Genomic DNA, 25,020 nt, shown 5'->3' on the forward strand with positions numbered 1-25,020 from the left:
TGGCATTCACTTTGATTATGGGTAAACACACCTCGCATGTTTCATCCCTTATAGTCCTGGTTGTAGAAAATAACTAACTCAAGTCATATTTGCGGCGCAAGAAACTCTGTGTCTGAAAGGAATGACTCCAACTTTTATCACTAAGTACTTTTATTCTCATGAAGCGAGTCTGAAAATTACAAACCCTCTATGAGCAGCGTTAAGAACAGCGTGTAAAAACTGGTGGAAGTGAGCAAATAAAACTAATGGGCCTCTCTTACCTCCCAGGGTGGCTGAGATGAGAATGTGGGTTCCATATTTCTTAATGATGGTGTCGATGAACTGCTGAGTCGTGGGTCTGCGGCCCAGCAAGCGAACGCTGCGCTGGAACTCAGGCATGAGGGGGACCGGGTTCCGGATGAGGTCCCTTCTCTCGATTGCTGTGTTCCTCACCTTCCAACGTGCAAATTCCCTAAAAAAGAACACAGGAACAACAGCTGATCAGACTCAACATAGTGTACAAAGACACTCTTAAGAAGTAGAGTAAAAGTCTAGCAACATTTATATAAGTGTGACTTCATTTGTGGTGAGACGATACACATATAATAGAGCAAACTGATCTGTCTGACAATTAAAAGTGGGGAATTTTAATAATCAATGAAGCACTTGGGAGCTCCTAGATCAGAAAGTTTGCATTAAAGCAGATATTTAAGCAAAGCACAATAACACACATCTTAAATGACTTTGATGAGAATCAGTAGTTTTCTATCATGCTCTTAGATCGCTCTGAAAAATGTGAGAACTCTCTCTTCTTCAGATTGTACTCAGACCTCTGTCTTGCGTTGTGTCTTTCATGATATGAGCATTTTTTTATTAAATTACCCATAGTCCCCTTTTCTCTAAAATGCTTCAACTTGAAAGTCTAAGAAAAAAGCTAATCTACACAGAAGCCAACAAAGAACTACATCAACCAGCACTACAACTTTCCAAAGTGCACATCCCTTTGCTCCTCCTCTTTTGGACTGCAGTTAAAAATACACTTAACAGCATGACTATCAAAAAGAGGCTGTGAAATATTTGTTGGATGTTCATGATGTTTGCTTCAGTACCCGCTGAGGCACACTCAGAGAGCATTTCTACAGACAGACATTACTGCCGCAGCTCTGTTCGTCTGAGGGGGAAATAAATGAAACACACAACCCTGCCCAAGGAAGAAAAACAGACCAGGTTTCTGCAGCTGTCTGGAAAGGAGAAGAAGATATTCTGCTATTAAGCATATCCTGCTATCTCCAGAGCTGCATGCAAATGTAGTTTTATGAATACAATCTGGTGGGTTATTTAAAACAACAATTTTCACCATCATCTGCTCCTTCTGTCAGTCACAGACTGTTTCTCTCTCTATCACATGTATGTTTTTTTAGGTGTGTGTTGATCAGAAGTGTTAGCATTAGAGGTGTATTAGAAATTAGATGCATATGCTCACACTATAACTTAAAAGGTGTGAGTTTGCATACACAGATGGTGGAAGTATAGTTGGATCTTCATTATCACAGCACTAGGATGAGCACAAAATCTTTAGCGGGGAAGAGAAAATGTAATTTCCTAATCACTGACTGATGGTTTTAAAAGCATTTTCCCAGAATGAGATTCAGACTGAATTAGACATATTAGTTGATGCAGACTTAAGAATATAAATGATGGGATCAATTCCAGTAAGTGTTTGACTTCAGTGAAACAAAAGCTCTGTTGATAACGCAGGGAACAAAAGGCTTGCACTTCTAACTCGTATAATCTCTAAAGCCTGCTGTGACTGAAATGTGAGTTCTGTTGAATGGATTCATATAAACTCTAGGTAAACACGCACATGCACACACGCACACGCACACACACACACACACACCACAATCAGCCATTCTCTTTTGTCTTTTAGCTGCTCTTTCAACTTCTGATGTTACAATGGCAAAGAAGTCTTAATAAAAGTCAAACAGAAATAGAATGCAGATAATGAAGCAATGCTATGGAATTGATTAAGTTACTGCCTTAGTTAGACAAATCAGTTAATTTACACTGCACTTGGTACATTCCTTTAGTAGACTTAATGTATGTATTTGTATTGTTAATACTTTCCACTAAGAAAAGAGCAAAACAATGCAATATGCAGTATGAAAGCCTTTTTCTACCAGGGTTGTTCCAAAGCTCCTAATATCCTAATTGTTTCAATTAAATGGAAATTTGAATTTTGACTAGACTAATGCCTGATTTATACTTCTACGTTGATTTGACGGCACAACTTACGCCATAGGTCTGCTTAGCTCCCATACTTATGCAGAGCCCTGTGCACTTAGTTGACACACACCTCCTCCAAAATGTAACTACGCGTTGTATCGACATGGACCGCAAGCCCTGTGATTGGTCCACTGTCCATTGTATTTCCCACATTTACAGCACTTCAGGGATCCCAGACATCAGCCTCATATCGCCTGTGTATTTCATCTCCTCCAACGTGTCCTCTCTATTCTTCCCTGTAATCATTGCTGTATGTTACACAGCAACATGTATCAGCTGTAAATTAACCAAATACGCTTGAAATTGCTGTGAAAAAGGAAGCAGAGAATGCAGCGGGGCCGGAAACAGACAACCCAACTTTCAGAGAGACCACGCTGCCTCAGACGTTTCGTGAGCAGTATTGCTGTGCGTCGCTGTCACGGTCAGATTGAAGCAGAAGTATGTAGTGCTCACGTCTGCTTCTACCACTGCTGTATAGGGTCGAACCCAAAGTATAAACCAACCTTTAAGGTAAGAAAACACTAAGTAAAGCATGAGCACAATTTCTTTAGCACTGTTAATAACCGGATCACAGAGTCTGCCAGTAAAAAAAGACCAAAAACTGACACTTGCAGAGCTATCACCACCAGCCTTTGGTTCAACTTGCAGGTTAACATCCCAACAAGTTCAAAACACATAAGTAAGTAATCAAAGTTTCTCATTCTTGCCAATGATATTTTTTTTATATCTTAGAACAAGATATTCTCAGATTAATGTGATGATGTGCTAACTTTTTTTTATTTTCCAATCACTAGCCTTTAAACACTGTTGTATCATTTAACATACTCTTTTCTGATTACTGTTGACTCCAGGTTCTTTTTGCAACTCTGTTGCTTTTCTACTGTGCCTACAGTGCTCTGTTTTTACAACCTCTTTTACTTTATCTTTGACATTTTCTTCTCTTTTCTTTTTACCCAGAGTAAACAGACCAACAGCAGGATTACCCGACTTCTTTCTGCAGACTGATATGATCAAAGGCAGTCCTCCTAAGTCTGTAATAAGAGCTGCATCTCTGGCAGTCGAATGCTCCTCATTGCAACAGTTTGCTTCAGAGAAATAGCAGACCTCTGAAAGCTATAATTTAACATTTAGACCAGCTGTGTAATAATTATATTTGAGTAGTGTTCCAATGTTTTATGCTGTAAACTGAACTTATACTGTTATCAAATGAAAGTTTGAAGTTACATCAAAAGGTGTTGATCTGAGGCTGTGGTGGATTTCTGAGGTTGAACATATTTTGTTGACACTCTCCTTCAAGCTGTCACTGACCGGTATATTCAATTATGCAACTTTAAAACATAGTTATTGTAGGATAGAGTTCAGCCACAAATAGCAACACGCTGCAGCTGAGTGAAATTTTAGGAAATAACCCCACAGTGTTGGAAAGGTTTGTTTAAAGAATGTTTTACGGCCTGAAAGTGCTATTATCACCACATATAAAGTGATTATTTCATTTAAAAAGTAAGAAATGCAGATAAAAGCAACAGCTTAGTGCCTTTATAACAGCTTCATCCTCTTAAGTCTTTTCCTTTACAGCCCTCCAGGGCTCTTCATAATGATTTAGTCATGAATAGGTGGGTCTCTTCAAATTGATCTCCGGTTACTTCTTTAGAATTCCTCTGACACGTAGTCAGCGATGTGTCAGTCTGCCTGAGCGCGGCTTGATGGCAGCACTTTTTAATGCTCCATTCAGCACTCTAGATTAGCATTTAAAGTTGAATTTTCTTTCTGCCAATGCACAGTTACGTAATCGGCAGCATCTCAGAGGTAATATCTCGACAACTCACTTTAAGACGAGGTTATTTTACACATTGAGCACAATCAAAGGGCAGTTAAAGTGAACTTGTAGTATCAGAATGAGTGAATGCTTTTACAATCGCTTCAGAGTGGGAGTCCCTGATTTTATTATTCCCTATCTTATAATGTACATCATCATTTTTTCAACCAGGTATTCAATAGATGCTTTGTGGCAGATATGCACTCTCTTCCTTTGGAGAACTTTGCAGTGAATGTTGCAAAGACATAAGTTTTCATCTAGCAGGCCCTTCGCTGTCCGCTATCTAGTACATGCTGATTCAGCTCCCACAGAAGAGGTACACATTGCTGTTATTTCTGAAATCTGGAGCAAAACATTCGAGCCACAAGAGCTTGCAAAAGGCTTTCAGATTTGCAGCCATGTACCAAAAAGAATCTCCCCTTTTCATGCTTTGCCCAGCACTCTCACTTTAAAAACCCTCCCTCTCTTCCATATCGAATCACTTCTGCTGAATTCTCCTCATGGCTCCTTCACTACCAATTATTATATAAAACTTTATATGGCGGCCATATGTACTCGGGCCCTCGTGCCCCAGATTAAGCATGCCAGCAGATGGAACCTGCGACATGATTCAGTGCTTTACTCTGCAGCTCCAAGACCAGTTTAATGACCTATCACAGGAAGTTAAGAGGAGATAAATGGCATCGCAGCAGCAAAGGAGGGAAATGGGAGCGTAGGTGATTATTGCTTTATGGTGTTCGAGTAACTGGTGTGGGAGGGTCGGTACATTACATTTGCCTGTGAAGAAGTGTCTGTGACCTACAGACGATACATGATACATGATACAGAGGCAGAAAGCTGTGAATAAATACTTCACACGTATATAAACACTTCTGAAAAATGGCATGGATGGCCTCATATACAGTATGTGCTGAGGAATGCCACAGTGCTTGTGGCTTCATAAACTGTATTGTGAGTTAGGGTTATTACTTCAGGGAAGATGTTTAGCGAGCAGGTTGTTGTAGCGGATTGGAACCCTGACATGGTGAGCAGGATACAAAGAAGAAGGGTATTGTCTTCCACTTATTACACAGCTAGCTCCTTAATAAGTCGATTATTTAAAAACATGTATTGATTCTGGCGGGATTTATTGATTTAAAAAAAAGAGTACATTTATTTTGTAGTCATGTTTCATCTCCTGAAAATAGTCTGTTTTACTCATAGTTTGAGCTGCATCCACAGTAACAGTAAGAGTTAGCTCTGCAGGGTCTTTGAAATGAGTTAAGCTAGCTGTTATTACTCGCTTTAAACTGAATTTTTCCACTGGTGGTGGGGTTAACCAAAATGAACATGTCCACATGAATCAGCACAGCTCTTAATAAAGTTATTCTGCCTCGTCATTGTCGTACTCATTGTCCTTAAAAACCACCATATCCTCTACCGTGTTCCATTAAGTGCAGGCCTATACTTCATGTGGCCTCTTCAGTTTGAAATTCTTCTTCTGTCTTTTCTCTGCTATTCTCATCCCTTTTTTCCCACTGTAAGCAAACCAACATCAATTAACCAGATTTCTTACAGCGGATTGATATATCTACAGCTGGTTCACCATTGTCTGTGATTAAACCCATAGCAACTGTGCTGTTGAGAACGGAGGGACTGTTGCAAAGGAGTAACAACCAATCAGAATCAATTTAACAAAGCCCTGTGATAAATGACTGTGTACCCAATTCTGATTGGATAGCTCCAGCATTCTGGAGTCTGCCATTGATAGTATCAATCCACAGAAAGTCCTGTGAATAAAAAAGATAAGCATGTTCACTGTTGAAAAAAGTGGAGAACAGAAACAGCTGAGAAAAAATGATGGCTATGGCAGTGAAATCAGCAAAATAAAATGAGATTAATAAGGTTGACAGAAAACAGAACACAGATGGTAAAAGGCAAGTCAAAACACAACAATGTTTTGACTTGCTGGTGAAGGCTTGATGCCAAAACGGGTTACAGCTTGTTTTCAAGGGCTACGTGACCGTGCCATGAAAATAAAGGCATTTGAACTGCTCAAAAGAGAGTAAGTATTTTGTGTTGTTTTTCTGTTAATTCATGTTTCCTTATTCACATAGAAAGTCACACTTACACCTCTGAAAATTCAGGAAGCACCCCTTCCTCCATCTTTTGAGTACAGGATGTGATATGAGTTAAAAGACCGGTCAGTGGAGATGAATGAAAACCACAATCTGGTACAGCACTGATTCATGCATTCACCTGCTCACCTTGTCTCTCTTCCCAATTAGTGGAAATGTTCAGTATAATGTGAGTTACAACTAAGTACCCTGATTTTACTATTTTCCATTTGAGTTCATTCTGTTTTCTTGCGTAAGTAACCAAATAATTAAACATTAATTAAATAAGTTCTAGCCTATGAACACCATCCTTCCTTTGGGCCTCACCAACCTGCTCAACGTACATTATTCCTCATGTGCGTTAATTGGCTTTTCATAAACTCAGATTAATGGCTTTTAATAAGCAACACTCGAGCATTGCTAACAAATCATTAGCCTCATAATGAATTGTTTTTACTCTTGAGAATCATTTATGAGTTAATGTATCCCAAAGTGCCCTCGTGAACAGTGGACTACCATAATATACAGGTTTAGTTATGTAAACATGGATAGTAGTTGAAAGCGTATGATTGCAATCAAACAGCCAACTCTCTTGTCTCCTATGAATCAAAACAAGGCTATTTTTCGTGAGAGCTCATTTGCGTTAATAAATGCCCCGCTAGCTCAGGGGTATGTGTTTCTATTTAACCCTTGGTTTTGAAAATTTTAAAGAGAGGTGATGTTTGGAGAAGGGGTATAATAAAATGTTCTTTTTTAACACGTGGAGCTTCCTTGTGGGGTAGTTGCAGAGAAAAGACTTATTAAATATCAAAATGGGTAAAAAATTAAATAACACAAAAAGCTTGGGGAAACTCAAGGTAACTTTGTGAAAGTCAACACCTGAGTAATAAGGCAAGTAAACACAGCTTTGATTTGCTTTGGAAACACTGATATGAAGTGAGTACAGTCTCTGTGATACAGCCTGTGCCTGTTAGAGCCAAATTACTGAGGACGCGCAGGAACACACTTGAAAGTTCTCTTTTGAGGATGCAAAATGCAACATGAAACTCAGATGGCAGGACGAAAACAAATTAAAAATTTAACAGAATGCATTAACACATTTCTGCCTGTGTCGGGATTTTAATATTTTGGGGATTAATTGATGTTTACAAGGGGCGTAACGATTCATACACTGCACCAGTGCATCAACTGGAAATTATGCCAAATCAACTGCATCAATCTGCTCAAAGAAATAAACAGGATGAATTACTGTGATTTCAGTAATGATCGACTTTATTATGATATGAAACAGACTAATTGCACTTTCTAAAAAAATGATCTAGCTTGTTACCAAAGAACAGAATTATTCTGCTACCCACTAAAGTTTTAACCCTTAAGAATTTAATGAAAACCTTTTTTATACTATTAAATCAGTCATGAGTTTGAAATTAATTCCTAACTTCACTGTAGTTTTCTTCATTAAAGAAAATTCTGTATCTCAAATTATGGATGATAATTAATGTAGCATTTGGGATTAACAGCAAACAAAGTGTGTATGTATGTGATCCATCAACTGTACAGTCCATTATTAATTCTCCTGCCATTGTAACTATGCTATACTGTTTTTCTGCTAACTGAACACTTCCTACTGACACTTCTTCACATTAAAAGCATCCCACTGGGATTTATGAAGGGGCTCTTATTGTGAAATGGTCCTTTGTTGAGAGGCTATCACACTGTCACAATAAAAGCCACTTGTCATCACTTAGGTTGACGCTAACCCACCTAACCCCCCCTTTTCTTTAGTTTTTTTTATGATATGGCAGCTGTTAGAGAAGTGTTTGCCTTCCTAATAATTCTGGGACCTGTAGTTTTAAACCACACTGGCTGCTACCACCTGCATTAAGCCTAGACTACATAAACATGGATATAGTCTCCGGAGAGAGAAGCCCAACAATAGCAGGCGCCATGTTGGAAATGGTGACTCAATTTGGAGAGTTGGATTTGAGGCTGGTATTTAGCCTCCTAGCAAACAGCGACAACTCGCCTATCTGTCAGTCAACTCAGCTTAGCCCCTGATTGGGCTTATTTGTCTATAGATCTTGTGTTTTATATATCTTAACTGATGTGTTTCTAAAAATAGTCCGCCTTGATATAGTGTATACGAATAAATACATAAGCACAAACAAAAACTGATTTTACACAGGGATGTTAACATGTTTAATTTTGCTGTAAAGTTGGGCTTTTTAACATGAAACCTAATGGGGCCCCAAAGGGACACTTGAGGAACTCCATTATTTTTGCACTTAAAGATTGGCTTCATTGTTCGACAAGAGAAGTTGCCGCTTGGCATTAAACCACGAATCCATGTATGGATGCTAAACAGTCTAAAGTTAACACAAAAGGAGGACAGTACTCCATTAAAATATGCTAACTCCTGTAATAATGGTTGTTCCCATTATAACAAAGACAGTAGGGTTATGCCTAAAATGAACACAGCATTTCTGATTATATTTATTTGCAAGAAATTAATAACTATCTAAACTTGCTGGTATTTTGTAAGTGTATTTTTTTAACCTTTCCAGAGCAGCAATCATAATTAAATCCCACTTTTAAATGACTTTTAAAAGTGTGCGTCATTCAGCAAACTTTGCACTCCCACATAGAAAGTAACTTTATGTTATTCGTTTTTCTTGTGTCATAAAAATATGGCTTAAATAAATAACATCATGCATAAAGCAACATCAGAGTCCTTTAAAATATCTTCAACGCAACTGATGTCATAAAAAAGCAGTTGCAAGATATCTCTAAGTATATATTTGTTCATAGCAGTTCTTATACCCTGTGTTTTCCGACAGCTATAACTTCTCATTTTGCACATTTTATAAGGTGTTATGAATATCTCTGTTCTTTCAAGTGTGTCCATGGCGTGTCACAACACCTCCCAGCCAGCATGTTGTCTGCTTCAATTAGCATCGGGCTCTGTATCGACATCCAGCGAATATTCCCCTAAGCTCTGACAGGGGCAGGAAACGGCCATCATACAGTGTGTCACCACAGGCACTTTGTTGATCCTGGCGCTGGAAACCAGATTAAAAAACCTTGAGAGAGCATGACAGACATCCAGAGAGGAAGTGCGGCGGCGTTGTGGAGGAAAGGGTGGCTCAGTTTGTCGGAGGAAAATCTCTAATTAATTGAGTGGGAATCTGGCTCGGCAGGCGCCGGAGACAACATGTTTGTGGGTGCCTCATAAATGGCATCCAGAAGCAATAAAAGCAGGAGTGACGGTAATATACAGGGCTTGTCATACTTGCTTCTTATTTACCTCTGTCCTCTTCTCACACTGGATCAAAGTCTGAACAGTCAAATACAACATAGAAATATGCTGTTCAGTTACATCTTGACCTTTGTCAGTCTGCGGTTTTGAAAAAAAAAGACATGAATACGTGACACAAAGCCTGAACCGTTTTCTCTCCACTTGAGGCACAAACAACCATTTATGATGAAACAAAGCAAATAAAAAAGTAACACCTCGCCATAAACATGTTAGTGTTATCAAAACAGCCCGGCTTCATTTGAAGCAGACGAGGTGCCGTCATAAAGGGCAACAGTGTGGCACTCAGCGTATTACAAGGAAGATTTAAAGGATGCACCTGCAATAGAAAGGGTATAAAACAGAGCAAGAACAAAGCAAGCTGAAATAAATCATTTGTTATTTTTCATATTTTTCTGAAGAACTTTGTGCTTTCCTTTATGGGTAAGTGCACACTGTCAGCATGTAGTCATTAATTATATATCAGGACACGATTTCTAAAGCTGCTTTTTGAAATTTGATTCTACATTAAATTACATCCCTTGATATAATTCAATGCAACATATTGTACGAAATGTTGTCAAATCCAAGATAAAAAGGACATTTTATTCTGATTTATATCCCAGCTGAAACAAATACTCAATTCTGATTGGTCAAAACACATTTGCCCTTATTTCACATTTCCCCTTTGCCTGTTGACACTGTAGCAAAAACACTAGTTTCTGTTAGCATTCCAAAATGGTAAACACTGTGGCAAAAATGTCAGTTTCCGTCTCAGGGTAGAGTCGAGAGTCGTTATGACAGTTACCGGGTACAGATATGAGCTGGTTAGTTATATTTCGCTACCCAAGCTACTTGGCTGGGTTTGGGTTTAGATATGGTAAATGGTAAATGGACTTGTACTTATATAGCGCTTTTCTAGTCTTTCTAACCACTCAAAGCGCTTTTACACTACTCGATACATTCACCCATTCACACCATATTCACTCACAGATGAGTGAGGCTGCTATATAGTAAGGGACCATCAGTATTTGCTAATTCATACACAATGATACACCGCTGAACAACAGTGGGAGCAATTTGGGGTTCATTGTCTTGCCCAAGGACACTTTGGCATGTGCCCACCAGAGCTGGGATCGAACCACCAACCTTCGGATTGATAGATAGACTCTACCCATTGAGCCACAGCCGCCCGTGATAGTTACAAACTCTGTTTTGTAAATATTGCAGCATATTTGATCTGATCATTGAAGACATACAACCTAAATAACAAGTGTATTATACTTTTACCTGGGGGCAGCAGTAGCTCAGTCCATAGAGACTTGGCTTAGGAACCGAAGGGTCGCCGGTTCGAGTCCCAGTATGGACAAAGTTTGGCAAGTGGACTGGTGGCTGGAGAGGTGCTGGTTCACTTGCCGGCGGTGCCCTTGAGCAAGGCACCGAACCCCCAACTGCTCGGGGTGCGCTGGTTGATGGCAGTATCCTCACTCTGACATGTCTCCCTAAGCATGTTCACTGCATGTGTGTGCATGATTGTATGTATATACCAAAAAACTGTATGTGTAGCATGTCCAAAAATAGCACGAGTGAAAAAATTGAATTTCTCCCCTGGGGATTAATAAAGTACCTTTCTTTCTACCTATGAGACCTTGACCCCGGTTATCTGGAAAAAAGCTCATGTGTTATTATCCATCCATCCATCGACCTTGACCAGCACCCCAAGTGGATTTTAAACCCTCTTGCTATGTTACTTCAGGACTTTGTGGACAGCAACCTGAAATTACATCAGATGGCTACCAACAGCATCATGTTTTGAAGCCTCGGGTCATTGAGCAAACTGACACATTTGATGACTTTGGGAGTGACAACAGGCTGTCTACTTGAGGTGTGTACCTAATGTTATGACTTGTACAAGACACATCATACAGCTCACTACACATCATGATTTGGATAATATTTGGCTGATACTAACTGAATTAATGCATTATGTTAATATCTACCAGAAAATGCTGCAGACTTCTGATTCAGAATTGACCTCAAATGCATACCAATGTACAGTACTTCCACTCTTGGAACACACTCTGTGATTAGTTCCCTTGTAAGACAGACAGGCATACAAAGGCGGGGGATGTAACTACTGGTGTTCTGTACATTCTGCTCATAATGATTGTTTTTTCTAAGACACTGTCAGAGAGTTGATGATTCAACCATGTTGTAATTTCTGTAGCTGCAGTTTATGCTTATGTTGTACTGAGTTACATCACTCCCTAGCAGTGGTAGCACTTTTTATAGTAAGCCTGTCTATCACACACAAATACCATTAAGTGTGCAGTGAAAATTAGAATTTTTGGCAATATTAAAAATGTAAAATTTCATCTGCTTTGATGCTGTAATAAAACAGCAACAGAGGCTTCATACAGAGCAGTGGAATCTGAACTAACTTGTTAGGCCGATGGAGTCACATCTGCTTACTGACATTTTCAAAGAGTGAGGACGGATTTCAGCATCTGTTTGGCACCGCACCAACATTACTGATTGATTGCCTGGGTATGACATTTAATTATCGGAGCTATAATCAATAACATAGCACTTATTAATTTTGAAACTAAAAAGGTGTGAGAGGAAGAGTCTGCTCGTGTGATTAATAATGGATAAGTGTGACTCATAAAAGCTACACGTGTTAAGCTTATAAAACTTTAAACCATTTAAAATCTTTGTAGTGCAAAAGAAATACCCCAAACGAACCCTGCTTTATTTTTAGCCTCAAGGTTTTAATTTATAGATAAAGATGCAATATTCATCAGGCTGAGAGTCTCACTGTATACAAGGATACAATATTTATCTGGCTGAAGTCACACCAAATGTTTAATTCAAAGTTACATTATTTTGTAAGCCTCCACAGCCATGGGGCATACCAGACTTGGTACTTCCTTTCAGTTTCTTCAAATTCACTCTGCAGGCAGCCGGTTTCTTCATATCACCTTTCACGCATGTTTCATATCCGGTGAGTCATTCATTTTTCCTGCTCCTGTCCATATTGCCATGTGGCATAATTGACTTTTGGGTGATTAAATCTGAGAGAAACTTCTATTTTCATGTAATTGCAGTGTTTAACTTTGGCTTTGCATGAATCTGTTACCCTACTGAGCAGTTGAAAAACCATAAATGCCATATTGACTCAAATATGAAACAACCCTGATTATAACACAACGCCCCGTTTTAAATCTATCTTTTATGAAAAGAGACTTTGAAGATCAAATCTTGTTTTTTAAATCAGAAAAATAATTAAAATTGATAAAAAAAGTAATTGAATAAATAAGGTAGATTGTTGTTCTTAACACCATTTGAATAATGTGTTTTCAATGCCTTTTAAAGTACATTAAATTGGAATTAAATATGGTCACTTGTCTAAATAAACCAAAGTCATACCCATTGTTTAGGAATTAGTGGGGTCAAGAATTTTGTCTTTTAATGTATCATTTATAGAGATACAGAAATAAAAAGTGTCTCATTTTTTTCATTTTCTGAGACTGGATGTGGACATGGGCAAATATAGAGTCAAAAAAACACCGGCAGGAGCACTTCCCAGCAAGGATGTCCGCCCTACGGGTACTCTTGCTGTGCAGACATCAGCAGCATGTCAGTCTCTCTGCTCTGGAAGTCTGGATCAACAATTACCAGAGGTTCCTGTCAATGCCAGTTGATGCATATCAAAGAGATGGCTGAACATCAACGTCCCGCCTTATGACCTGCTTTAACTAGTCATCACTCCTCATGAGTCATGCATCAACATGACCCCCTAAGCCCAACCCAATAAGAAGCAGTGTAGGGCTGGTCATGGGTAAGTGCAGACCATCAGCATGTAGTGTTTAATTATGAATCAGGATACAATTATGAAAGTAGCGTGTTCTAATTTAACTGCATTAAATATGCATACCTTGATGTTATTAAATGCAAACATTTTATGAAAAATGGTGTCGGTTACAAAATAAATGACATTAAAAAAAAATCTGTTTCTGTCTCAAGGTGGTGTGGAGAATCGGGGAATAATGACAGTAAATAGGTACAGATATATGCTGGATGGTTATGTTTTGTTACCCAAGCAACTTGACTAGTCAACCCTCCTCATGATGCATCAACATGATCTTCTAAGCCCAACCCAATCAGAGGTAGTGTATGGTGGGTCATGACTTCATAGCATTCATTTATGAGTCTTTCCAAAGTAAAAGCCTTTCTTGCTGTCTTGTTTTGAAAAATTACCAAGGTCCAAACCTGCGTGACCTTATATCGTACTGTAGAAATTAAAATAACCTGCAATGGGCGTACCTGCAATCTCTTTTTCAGTCACATAGCTGCACTCACACATATTACGACAATCTTGCTGTGCTCACCACTTTTGAGAATTACACTTTGTGAGACTTTCTGGGCTGTTTGACAACTGTTTAATGTTTCTGCTGCATTCATAACATAATTCATTTTCTTGAAAAAGGCACTACAACACTGCATCAGTGGTCGAGTAACTTGTCCTACATTATTGTACTTGTGACAACTTTTGCTGTAGTGACAACTCACCTCAGTCATGAGGGGTACGCTCACTTTACAGATACTTTCTGCTATTTTAACAAATGCTAGCTTTTAATTTGTAAACCCCAAATATCCCAAACTTTTCTGATTTGTTTCAATAGAAATACCAAGACTTGTTTTCACTTCAGTGCAATATAATTGACAGGATTCTGTTTGAAGAAATGTTGAATTGGAACAGTTTAGTTTGGAAGTTAACAGATGGTACACAACTCAGAGTGAGTGTCTAATACAAAGCCATAAACAGCACAAACACTGTTCTAAATCTAAACAGAATACTTTGAATACTTGTTTTCCGGGTGCCTGTGAATGCAGCGCCTCATTGGAATGAGCTGTGTGTGTCTGTCTTCAAGGCCACTGATGTAGTTCTGGAGATTTGTCTGCTCCTCCTTATATGAGAAGGAACAGACAGCCTCCTTTTTCATGCTTTGATGAACGATGAACCTTTCATTTTTAGTCATTTGTTCCACTACTTGTTTGTAAAGGATGACTTGACTAATATGTCAATTGCCTGTTGAAAAGGATACAGCGCAACAACACTGTTTTAAACTATCTACTTTGGACAAATTTATTGTCACATAACAAAATACTCCCGAGGGTAACGGTCCATTTGCAGCGACAAATCAGAGGAGGAGAGACATCAACTGCTGCGTATCTGATCCCTGCACAGGAAGCTTAAATCAGCTCTAGCTAAGCCAAAATTTGTTCGCATGGCAGCTTCATGCTAACAGGACAGCATTTTAATTGCCCTTATTGGCATTGCTACTACAGGCCTCAGTTCTTTGTTGTTGATTTGGCTGTCAATGCATCTCTATCTGTTTGTCTGTTTTTATCCATCCACGGGGTTTCTGTGTTATCTATCTACTAATCTTAATTAGGTTAGCTTATATTTTTTGTGCTTCTCTTCCTTATTATCGTCTGTTTTCACAAATAGCAACGTGTCCTGCGACGCCTCCTACTGTTTCTCTTTTCTCATTGTGCCTGATCTTTTGACAACAATCATTAGCAAATTTTACAAAGATACCTAAATATCACAAATTATGTTTCCAAATCTTTCAAAGTTCATAAAGTGCAAAGTTTTCTTTAATGTCAAAAACTGCAGTATGCACCAGACATACAGAGGATTTGATATTACCTTTCTCTCTCAGACCCTAGCAACGACAACAACAGATAAACATAGGAAATAGCTAGAAAAAGATAAGCTAAAATTAAAAAGAGTAAGCTAATAAAAACAATAAAACACAGTTTAAAACAGTGAAAAAACTTTGGTATAGTGCAATTTAAAATAAAAGTGAGTGTGTGCATGTTCAGTCCTGAGGACGACAGACCTCAGCGTTGATTTGGTGGGGGTCAGTGACTTGGTTAAGTCTGTGAAGGGGGCACTATGGTAAGAGGGGGCAAAACAGGGAGAGAGTTCAGCATCCTGACTGCCTGGTGGATAAAACTGTCCCTCACTCTGCTGGTTTCACTTAATATTATGTTAGTCCAACTGAGATAACTGCATGTGGACCAGACTTGTTAATGACGTAGGGTTTTGCAACAGTCCAGAAACGAGCTAGTGCAGAATAACATCTGTAGCAACCAGCTGTGTGACAAAGTTCATAACCATAGACTGTATAATACATGGACATAGTCTCTGTAATGTCACCCATTGGTTTCTGAAGCAAAGTTTTGAAGCCTATCATCAGCAGTTCCCACATTAGAAATGCTGGCTCAACCTAACTTTCAGTCAACCTGACAAGAGGCAAAAAGTTAGAGTTGAGGCAGACTTTTAGCCTCCTCGCTAACAGCTACAGTGTGTCTACCTGTCAGTCAAGTAAGCCAAGTCCCTAATTGTGCAAAAATTGTAACCTTAATATCTTCAACCCCTCCAGGCTGTAGATGCGTTCATGTATGGTGTAAAGATCAGCTTTTTTTTAATGTGGCTTCTGTTGCTTCGTGAGCCAGCCTCAAGTGGACACTCAAGGAACTGCAGCTTTTAGCACTTCATTCCTTGACACCGGAGGTTGCCACATGTTCATAACATGAGGCATTGTACTTGAATCAATGCATTAACAGGAGGGACATACTGTAGGATCTCCCTCCCTTTCTCTCTGATCAACTGAGAGCATGTGGTCGGCACTGCAGGTTATCAGGGGGCAGAGAGTGATGACAGATTGTCTAGTTCATTGATTGCATATAGTGATTTTGTAAGGTTATTAAAAATTTAAATGTAAATATGGTTAGCTCAACATAACTTAGCAGATGAAAAAAATACTTGGTCGCCTGCCCAGGTTTTTTCTATACATGACAAAAAAAATCCATTCTTTCTTCTTTCATCTCTCCCTCTGTCACCCTTTCTTGGCCAATCTGGTTGTGGTAGATGGCTATATATGGAAACTTTCCATGGGAATTAACAGGAATTTATGGGGATAAACCAGAAATGTACAAAACTGAAGATTGGCTCTTAATAGGGAACTTAAATATAGTTGGGTAAAATATATTTTAGCATAATCCTGACTAAAACAATCAGATTTCATGCAAGAACAAGTTGAATATCTATGCTATTCCTCAATCTCATGCACATAGCACACTGCTTACTGCATGCATATTGAGACCACGCCCCCGACGTGCACTGTGCATTCCTCCATCACATGCACTGATGATTTCTAGAAACCTGGACCACCCTTTTGAGTCCAGAACACAAGACTATTGAAGCCACACATTTGAGCCTATGGACTACACAAAGTGAAGTAGGTTTTGATGATGTTATGTGGTAATATCTATTAAAAAAAATGTATGTATGGTACTAATGTTTAACTTACAAATATCAATGGGTTAGGTCGGGTAGATGAGCATTATTTAACTCAACATTCATGCTTTTGTTCTTCAATGAAATAATTGACTGTTGATTAAAATATTTAACCCTTGATGAAGTTCTACTTACAAATGAATCTATTTTCATTGTATTATCTTGGATGGATGTCTGCTTATAACAAAACAAATATTTATGCTTGGATATGATACCGTTCCATTAAATTAACCTTAATTCCCAGTTAATTCCCACAAATTCCCATAACTCTCATGGAAAGTTTCAAATTTGGAATACTTCCAAAATTCCCCCGCTTAACTTCCCATGGAAATTCACCACCCCTTTGCAACCATATTAACAATACATAAAGTGTGACATGAAAAAGCTGTTTTGATTTGATGCTATGTCAATATGAAAATATTGGATTGAGAAAAAAAACGATCAAGATGGGTTTTTTTACAGCTCTGTGAGCTTGAGTAGAATGCCCACATTTTCCATATCTATAACACTATTTAAACATAATATTGTGACACAGAGATAAAGCACATTCTAATGAGCTTCTGCTTTGTTTAGCATTAACACGATCATCCATCAAAGGGACTTTTATAAAGAGAACAATGAAGAGAGGAGTGCCCTTTATTTCTACTCTTAGTTAAAGGAAACTATGATCTCATAGGAGTTTTTATATTTTGCATAACAGAAAATTAGTTGTAGTACAAAAGGTTGATTGGTTTTAGGAATACACATAGGTTTATCAGCTTGTGTGTTGTATCCACTTGGTAACTCTGTTCTCTGATTGATTCGTATCACTTGTTTTTAGGGTGAAAGAGTGACAGATAAACAGGAAAGTGTGTCTGCTGAGAAGGTGACAGCAATTCTTGTGTTGTGCTAGACTGGAAAAAAATAAATCAATACAAATCTAAAGTAATGACTGGTGCACAGCTTGATGACAGCTTGGTGTAGAATACAAGCCAAACAAACGTGGAGGGCGAGGGGAGGGGATCATTCTCCTCATCCCGAGATTACTCTTCTATGGCCGTAATACTTTGCTATTAAAATTAATTAGCTAATGATCATTCTAATGGAGATTTTACATTACAGCATCCTAAATTATTTACAAAAGCCCATTATACATTCTATAGAAATCATTAATTGAATCTTTGCCATACTGTTCTTTATAGAGCCAGGCTCTGCTGAGTGATAGTGATGCAGCAGGAGGGCCTCGACAGAAAACGCTGGCAGGCTGCAAGGAACGGGGGAGACTTTGATCCAATAATGGTAATTCCCCTATGAATGACTTTGTGAAGCGATTTTGTCTTCCCACACAGTATTGACTTATTCCCTTTCATTCTGTACATGGTGTTCCCACTCAGACACAGTGCCGCATGATCTCATCTACTTGGATAAGAAACATTTCCAGGGATGTAGGATAAATGTTTCTGCATTAAGAGCGCCATGTGGCCCAGCAGGCTTCATGTACCGCCATGTGTAATGCGCTTCAGAGGCTGCTCCCTGTGCAGAAATACTTGCTATCAAGGAGGGACTTTTATGATTTACTCGATGTATATAATCTGGTAATGATCACTGAGCACGTGAGGGCAAACACCTCGTGTGTAAAACATCATCAAGGTGGTCTTCAACCTGATAACAAAACACTGAATGATTAACAAATTAATAACTATTAACTCTTTTCCCCACTCTCTGGACTACATGGAATTCCCAATGGGGTTCCCAAACTTTTTAGTATGTAACCCCAAAATGAACTGCCAGAGACTTGAGATCCCCATCGTCCACAGGTGGTTAAATGTAGCTCACAGCCGAGAACTAGTGGGACAATTCAAAAACCTACATATTTCTTTGTAATTAAAAAAAAGCAGCATAATTTCCTCAGGGGTCATTTGGCAGCAAAGTAAAGAAGAACATTTATGATATTTTTTTTACTTTGTTTTTTCTAAAATTACAACGATGGATAAAATATGCAATTTTAGATCATTCTGAATTTGTATTAACATAAATTATTATAATTGTATTTGGAAGGCGTCTAGTGACCTCACCCATCAGTGTCGTAGAACTTGCGTAAAAAAGTGTGGGAGATACTTAATTCTGATTGGCTAAAATACAACACACACCAACTGTGCAAGAACCCAACGCCAAGTCCCGATTACCATTTTGTTGGATAAAAAAAATACTAAATTAGTTGCTATTTACTGAGCGGAGTCACCTTTAAAAGCAACATCTGATTAATTCAAACTTTGTTTTGTTTAGATGGTCATATCATCTCTGTTGTGTCCGCATCATGCTAAGTGTATTAACATGCAGATGACACTGAGGTTTACATAAGAAATATATTGGGCTCTACTGGTCCACAAGTTGCCTCAGCTCATCCACATGTTTGCTAAAGCTAAGTGGTTTATGAATAGCAAAGGAGACACACCACCTTTTGTAAAGATATAGAAGGTCTGAGTCTGATTAAATTGATATTCTGTGCCCTACTTCCTAAACTAACTAACAGAGAAAGTTGCCTCTAATGTCACTTTATTTATTCAGCCCAGCATTGTGAGTATACATGTCAGCTGGTTTTCCCTTTGGTAAGGATATGATGTTTTGATAAATCAGAGATCTGGCACTTATTCAGTGGTCAGAAGCAAGGCCAGCATTTTCCACCACAGCATATGTTTAAGGTCACAGGGCATTGCTCAGCCAGGGGACTATGCCGAGCCAATTTAGGAAGAGGAAGTTGTACCATATATGGGCGAGAAAAACAAAAAGCAGTTGAGTGCCTTTTATGTTGTAACTCTGATTTGACTTAACCATGGCAGACTGATCTAAATTGGAGTCACTGGGATACTCTCATCATACTTATACATACAGATGATTTGCATGTTCATGTTCCTTGGGGTGTCGTAACAGCAGTTGTGGCTTGAGGGACATGTCAACACCTGTAATCAAAGCCCTTGGAACCCTTGGAACCCTTGTCCCTGCGCTGCCACAGTGTTAAGCAAAAGCATGATGCATGGAAAGGAAAAAAAAAATCCCGGCTTTTCATGGTAATAAGAAGGAAAGCACAGAAATAAATCAAAGCGACATAGATACAATTGAAATCCTGCATAAATTCCAACCACCAAAACCATTTAAAATATTACAGAATGAATCTTAATCCCTTGCTTCAGTGCACAGTGAAGGAGAATGGATGTGATTTTGGTTGGCCTGAACTGTTCGCTTGTGGTTGTTTTATTTATTCTTGCTTCAATAGTGTCATGGGTAAGATTTCCAAACACAGCAGAGTAAATAGTGCAGGAAATTGAAAAGGGCTATTTTGAAATTGTGCTATAGTGCTGCACATAAAAAAAAAAAAAGCAGATGCCATCAGCGGAGAGGCCATGTGAAAATATCCAAGTGACTCTTCCAAGCTAATGGGTTTAGATAAAATTAGATACGCGTTAACAGTAAATCGCTTTAGACTCACTGTCAATGTTCTCACGTGTCTGTCAAAGTAATGATGATACTATACAAACCATCCAACCGGGAGGGGTTGAATTTTTCATCAAGTGACAACTAATGTCCTTAAATGTGTCCTCATATGCACTTTCAAAAATATGATCTGGCAGATGATGAATTTTAACTCTTATATGAGGGATAAAAATGACATTTTTGTGGTTATACTCGATCTAAAATACAAACCATTTAAGGAGCTGGACTGTTTGCTATCACACTGTTTCTTATCCTAGAAGGGTGATGGTTATTATGTGTGGCACAATGGTGGAAACCAAATTGTTGTGAACACCTAAAACGATGTTGAATCCTCCTGTCAACCCTTTTCACAAAAGGCTACAACATCTTTTCAAGTCGTGACATCATGCATGCCCGTTGCCTGCTGAGTCCATCTGTGTAGAGTGGTGGCATCGGGCCGATAATGACCATACTGTTGTCAGGGCCATCGGAAGGAAAGGGCGGACAGACAGAGAGGCAGGAAGAAAGGAATTAGTTGAGGAGAAAGACTTTCGCCAAGGGTACTGTGTTTGTGGAAGACTTTAAAATTATTCTGCCAACTTTTGTGTACACGGTCAAAAAAATATTTTTGTTACGCTTCCGGAAAATGTACATTGGTATCGTCTGTGAAGCTAGTTTTGAGTTCTAAACACTGAGAAGGGATGGTAAAAAACATGATTCTATGAATGGACTTTTTTGTTCACTTTTGGTTAGATCATCTTTTTTATAGTCTACAAAAAATGGACTGACCCAAAGATCATTTATAAATTAGCTCAATAAAAGGCAAAAGGGGAATAAACAGTCTGAATGCATTTAGCATACTACCATTATTGCACAGTTGATGAAATAAAGTTTGGTCAGCAGTTAAAGAGCAAAAAGTGACAAAGCTGCTGCATTTTGGGAGCTTGTTTTAAAAAAAGGAGGTGATATCCAAAATAGCTTCCCTACTTAATCCCCAAAATTCATGTGGTTTTTTTTCTAAACTACAAAAACCTGAAATTCAGAATCAGCTTTATTCGCCAAGTATGCTTGAACACACAAGGAATTTGACTTCAGTAAACTGTGCTCTCTTTGTACAAGGCAGAATAGGAATAAGAATAAGAACTACAATAAAAAATAAAATAAAAATATAATAACAATAACCTTAGCTATAAATACAAATATACAACAAATAGGCTTGACTAATATGTACAGGCTAAAATAATATGATAAAGTGCAGTGGTGAGTTGCAGAGGCAGTTTTACATTATAAAATAGTAGTTAAATAGTACAAAAAAAAAAAAAAAAAATTCTAAAATAATAACAAAATAACACAAAAGTACTGTATGTAAGTTATTAACCACTGAAGAAGCACACCAGCTAATTGGACCAGAGTGCCTAAATGGAATATGATGGCTGGCATAATCACTTTGTTAGTGCTCTCTGTAATTATCACGAGGCAGTGACACAAAAATGGATCTAATCGAAAACAATCTCTTAATTCACTTTAATCTCAAGAATTTGATGGGACGTGGTGCCGGAAGCGAATGCACTGGTGAGCGGCACGAGCGTGTGTTTGAATCTAATTAACTGTGTAATGTGAGAAGTTGTGCAGATGAACTAGTGTGACTGTGTGGGCAAGGGCTGCATGAAAATCATAATGAGCCATCACAACAAATAATGCAATGGGGGCGACTGAATCTCATTCATGTGAAACTCACAATATCTAGATTGCTTTTTTTCTTCATATAAAAGGGAGAAACATGCGGCCGAATCCTCACCTTAGAAAAATAGTTTACATTGCATCCACACAAGCCAGGGGATTATTTTATCTTTTTTCCTGTACGGTTCAATTTCACATGTGAAGTCTTGGTGTTTACTATTTCCCATTTACAGCTGATGAAACACCTCACCACCTTCTTTGTCCTGCAATGAAATCCAGAACACTGCTCTCCCAGCGCACATATAACAAAAAAAATCTACCAAGGTCAAGCTATTCATGCCGTAAACAGAATCAAGTGTTATTGTCTGTGTCCTAGATGCGGCTTATTGTAACCCATCCATTTGCTGCTGAACTCAATTTGCCCCACAATAACTGCCAGTCATACCCCAAATAAAATAGCATTATGTTGATGATTTCTATGCACAGCAAATGATATTGGTGCAATGAGTAAAATAAAACCCAACTCTTTATTTAATAACTCCTGGATTATTTTATCTACTGGAAAGCAATTTGCTTTAGATTTACTTTGATGTATTTAATTCAAGGATATCTGCAGTGAAGAACTCCTGCACTGACATCAAATGCACCTTTGAGATCAAATCATGAAAACTGAACATCTGAACATTTTTTCCAGGCAATAAGGTGAAGAGATAAGATGTTTTTCATGACTGTTCAGGATTGCAGCAAAAAGTACAGAGGCAAAAAAAATAAGACTGTTTGGGAATTGATTTCAGCACCATGGATAGCGACAGTTCCCACAACAAGGAACCTTTGAATGCAAGGCAAATTCAAAAACGACAAAAGTGTTATTCAAGGGGAGCATTCTTTGCATGATGTGTTGGATATTTATCTCTAAAAAAAGAGGATGCACTGTTCTGTTTGAGAATAAATGAATGTCTAACATCAGAGAGTCAGACCACAGCAATGTAAGCTATGTTTTTTTATTCGTTCTATTTTATCTAAAAATCCTGAGGGCATGTCACATTGAGTTGATTGTAGTGATCCCTCTGGATGAAATCAGTAGTGTTTGTCCAACATGAAGACAGCATTTCCCATGAACACCATCATCCACTGTTTTACAGATTTGGCTCTAGCCAAAGTTAACAACATTTTGGGAAGAAAATGAATGGAATATAATTTTTTTTTTTTAAATATTACTTCTCTTTGTTCAAGGCCACTTTTTACAGGATTCAGAGTGATTAGGTAATGTATTGATTTGTAGCTATGCAAGATTACTAAGTGTTACTTTACATGACAAAAACGTACACAAGTACATAAATGTCAAGTGTAATAATATACGAAGAGCAAATCTAAACATCTATCAATATATTTAAAACAGCACAAGCTGCACATATTTGAAAGGGAGTAGGGTGAAGTTTAAACTTATCATTTCCCACCCTCCTATCTCCTTTTCAGTAGAAATACACAAAAATCCAAACCACATTATTTTTTGTAAAATTTCTTGAACATAATTAAATTTTTGGCTTTGCCTGAGTTTAGTGTTCAAACTGTTCCACAAAAACATTCAACAGATTGTTATGCATTTAAATTTCAGTTTAACCCTCCTCTCAATTTAAGAACATTTTAGGGATGTTAGTTGGAAGTAGTCCATGTCTCCACTCACTTTATACATAATTTGTACTGTGTTAAATGATATCAGTTCCATAAACTTCAACATCTGTGGTGTTAAGAACAGTGTATTCAAGGTATCCTGCATTATTAACTTCCTTTTGCTGCTTTATTTTGTAAAATACATGATGGCAGCAGGGTGCTTTTATAGGTGTTACCACAGACCTTATTAAAGTAATTCAGGTAAGGAAAAATGAGTGATCACAAAGTTTGCAGCAGTAAGTGGCCAGACATACTACTTCAATGTTACTTGTCGCTGCCCCCCTGGTGTCATGATGTGGAGTCCTGTGTCCCAATAAATATCTGAATAATGTTAATAACCACACTATTAAACTCATTGTCCAAAAAGAGCAGTCACATGCTAGCATATACATTAAATCAAGTTCATAGCAATTTTCTCTTTTACTTAGCTTAGTAGAGTTTCTCCATCTAAAACATTACTTCAACAGAAAAAGTTTGTCTTCTTGCTAATTCAAATCCAATAAAACATTAGGTAAAAATACAATTTAAAAAAGAACCTCCTGCTAGCTAGCTTACTTCGCACTGCCAAACTTTACCCACTGAGTTTCAAACATATCTACTTCCTCGTGAGAGCTGAATATCTACTTGTCTTTCGGGTGGAAATATCTGAACCCAACGCTAAAATAGAGTTTTAAGAAATAACCAATTGTGTTGATGTTAATGTAATTGTAACTTGTAGGTTACAAGAGGCATCAGCATGAGAGTGTAATGGTTTAAAAATCTGTTAAAACTCCTTTGATGTGCAATCAGGAGGTAATGTGTCAATATGAAAAACTTGTATTTAAAAACAGTAACAGTGTCCCTTTTAGCCCACAAAAGATGCCTTTCTTTTGAACTTGTAATTATCTTTTTAGGATATTTAGTTTCTCTTTGAAGTCACACTTCAATTGTAAAATGTCATGTCAGAAGTGTTACAGTAGAGACAAGCATGAACACGTCAGTGGTAATCTATAGTATTGCTGCTCCACTGCCTCAAGCCTGAAAATGAGAAACATGTCATCACTTGTTAAACCCACTTATCAGGCCTGGGCCGTGCGAGCCCCAAGAGATCATGACTACCTTCCTGGAAATCAGGCTGGCTAACTCTGTACCCTTTTCTGTAAAGCTCCCTGTGCACACAGTCCACATTTCCTTTTTCAACCTGATTCAGACATTTATATATTTTTCTTTTGTGAAGAACATGTATGGCAATCCATTTGTATTCAGCACAGAGGTCACAAAGATGGGACAAACTGAGTGGCGGCTGTCCTGCTCCTACACTATCAATCCGCATACTGTCTATGTGGTGATGCAAATGCTCAAAATCATGTTTTCTACGTCTCAAACTTTGACTTGTTGG

The 25,020-nt window shown here is 38.2% G+C and overlaps 1 protein-coding gene across 1 annotated transcript in view; it reads right to left on the reverse strand.

Moving 5' to 3' along the window:
- The window catches only part of brinp1 (bone morphogenetic protein/retinoic acid inducible neural-specific 1), a 184,775-nt gene that overhangs the window by 86,222 nt on the left and 73,533 nt on the right, over positions 1-25,020 (reverse strand). The window contains exon 4 of the mRNA XM_034709655.1: positions 261-451. Coding sequence (XP_034565546.1) covers positions 261-451 — 191 coding nt within the window. The remainder of the gene's footprint in view (positions 1-260; positions 452-25,020) is intronic.

Source organism: Notolabrus celidotus, chromosome 19 (assembly GCF_009762535.1).
Source record: "Notolabrus celidotus isolate fNotCel1 chromosome 19, fNotCel1.pri, whole genome shotgun sequence".
Classification (NCBI taxonomy): domain Eukaryota; kingdom Metazoa; phylum Chordata; class Actinopteri; order Labriformes; family Labridae; genus Notolabrus; species Notolabrus celidotus.